This window comes from Macrobrachium rosenbergii, chromosome 2 (assembly GCF_040412425.1).
Source record: "Macrobrachium rosenbergii isolate ZJJX-2024 chromosome 2, ASM4041242v1, whole genome shotgun sequence".
NCBI classification, from domain to species: domain Eukaryota; kingdom Metazoa; phylum Arthropoda; class Malacostraca; order Decapoda; family Palaemonidae; genus Macrobrachium; species Macrobrachium rosenbergii.
In genome coordinates, this window is record NC_089742.1 from 12,738,377 (window position 1) to 12,739,943 (window position 1,567).

Genomic DNA, 1,567 nt, shown 5'->3' on the forward strand with positions numbered 1-1,567 from the left:
TTATTTGAGGAAAAAGAGCAAATGATGCCACTGTCCCTTACCTAAATTTGAATCTCAGAAATAACACTCTTATTTATGTTTACTCCCTTTATATATTTGGACAATCCATTTCCGTGGAACAAAATCTGAAGATTAATAACTAATACAAAGACGAATGCAATTGATAATTGATGCACGAAATGATTTTGCTTATGAAACCGAGTTTTGTTTGTTCGCCAACAATGCAGTTTCCCATGCGATGTGGATGAGAAGCACTTCTCGTCAGTAAAGATGACCCGGCCCCAAAAGTCCACACCCCTGTCAGCGTGACGTTGCGCAAAATCATGCCTTCCCGCCTTATGTCGCTCCGTCGAGAGCTCCTTTGTCGCTGGAGTTCTGTGATGATACACTGCAGCGTGGGAGTCTACGTCGTGCTGTCATCGATGACACCCCTAATCCAAGGTCTTCACGAATGACCTCGGCGTTGGTTAAGGGTTGCTCTCGAGCCGCCCTGACAATGGCGTCATCCTCAGCTGGGGTGGTTTTTCGTGGACCCCCTGGCCTAGCTAAGAGAGCATAATATCTAAATGTTTAACTGATATTTTATATAATATTGCTATCAATTCTAGACTCTTGGAATTTTGTACTCTATGGATTGATCATAATTTAGTAAACATTGCCGTATATTTTGGTTTCAAAAGTATATCAAAATAGAATGTGATTACATATTCCATAATATTCTCAATTTGGTGGTAATTATTAAAACTATAAATCATTCCTGAGCCAGCAGTGAAATGACATTTAACATATAAACACTATCTGTCATAAGACGCACAATCACTGTGAGGGGGTGGGCACAAATAAAATGCTCTTATAGGGTTAATTATGTCCAGACAACTCAATCGACTATCTAACTTTGTTCATGGTTGAGGTCAGTGAGGGCCAACCACCCACCGGTGTGGAATTATGAAGGTGCACCTGAAATAATACTGTGGTGTTGGAATGGCTGTGGATATTTGTAGTCTAACCAAAATCATAACACAGACGAAACAGATTTAAGAAAGAAACTTTCACATTAAATAAGCAAAATAAAATAAACATGAGCAATGTAACATAGAACACAATTCCTTCATATTCACCAATCATTCAGCATAAACAACTTACGCAAGTCGTTCAAGTTGCCACTCTCCTCCCACCTTCTTATCCACATCTGTACTGTGGTGGGGGACACACCATCACGTGTAATGGCTCGTATCAAGAGGCCATTGTAGCGTAAAGTGATAATTCGTCCTCGCAGCACCAGATTTCTGTCCCTTCGATTCATGATAAGTGGTTATGCAGTCTGACCCATTTAAAATCCCGCTGACGACCTCACCTCCGTTGGGATTCAGACTCTGTTTCGAGTCGAGTAAGACAATACCTTGCTTCATATATCATTATATCGTTCCTTGATTTTAGGATTAGCCAATAAGTAACATAATCATTATGGTATGAAATAAAGATACTACTGTTAAATTTAATATACTTATGTAATTACTGTTCCTGTTAATAACAGTATATTGAGAACTGAATGACTCGCTGAGCACTG

The 1,567-nt window shown here is 39.5% G+C and overlaps 1 protein-coding gene across 1 annotated transcript; it reads right to left on the reverse strand.

Moving 5' to 3' along the window:
• Nucleotides 1-336: 336 nt before the first annotated feature.
• LOC136842430 (uncharacterized) lies at nt 337-1,303 on the reverse strand. The gene is made up of 2 exons (XM_067109763.1): nt 1,144-1,303; nt 337-545 (listed from the first exon to the last, which is right to left on the reverse strand). Exons 1-2 carry the CDS (start codon nt 1,301-1,303, stop codon nt 337-339), a joined length of 369 nt encoding a protein of 122 aa, XP_066965864.1.
• Nucleotides 1,304-1,567: the final 264 nt, after the last annotated feature.

What these genes read in the sequence shown, in the direction of transcription:
- LOC136842430 (XM_067109763.1), bottom strand. Translation starts at nt 1,303, where the DNA reads ATGAATCGAAGGGACAGAAATCTGGTGCTGCGAGGACGAATTATCACT. An exon ending in TGGCAACTTGAACGACTTGC is followed by an intron (nt 546 to 1,143) that starts GTAAGTTGTTTA and finishes ATGCTCTCTTAG; the next exon opens with CTAGGCCAGGGGGTCCACGA.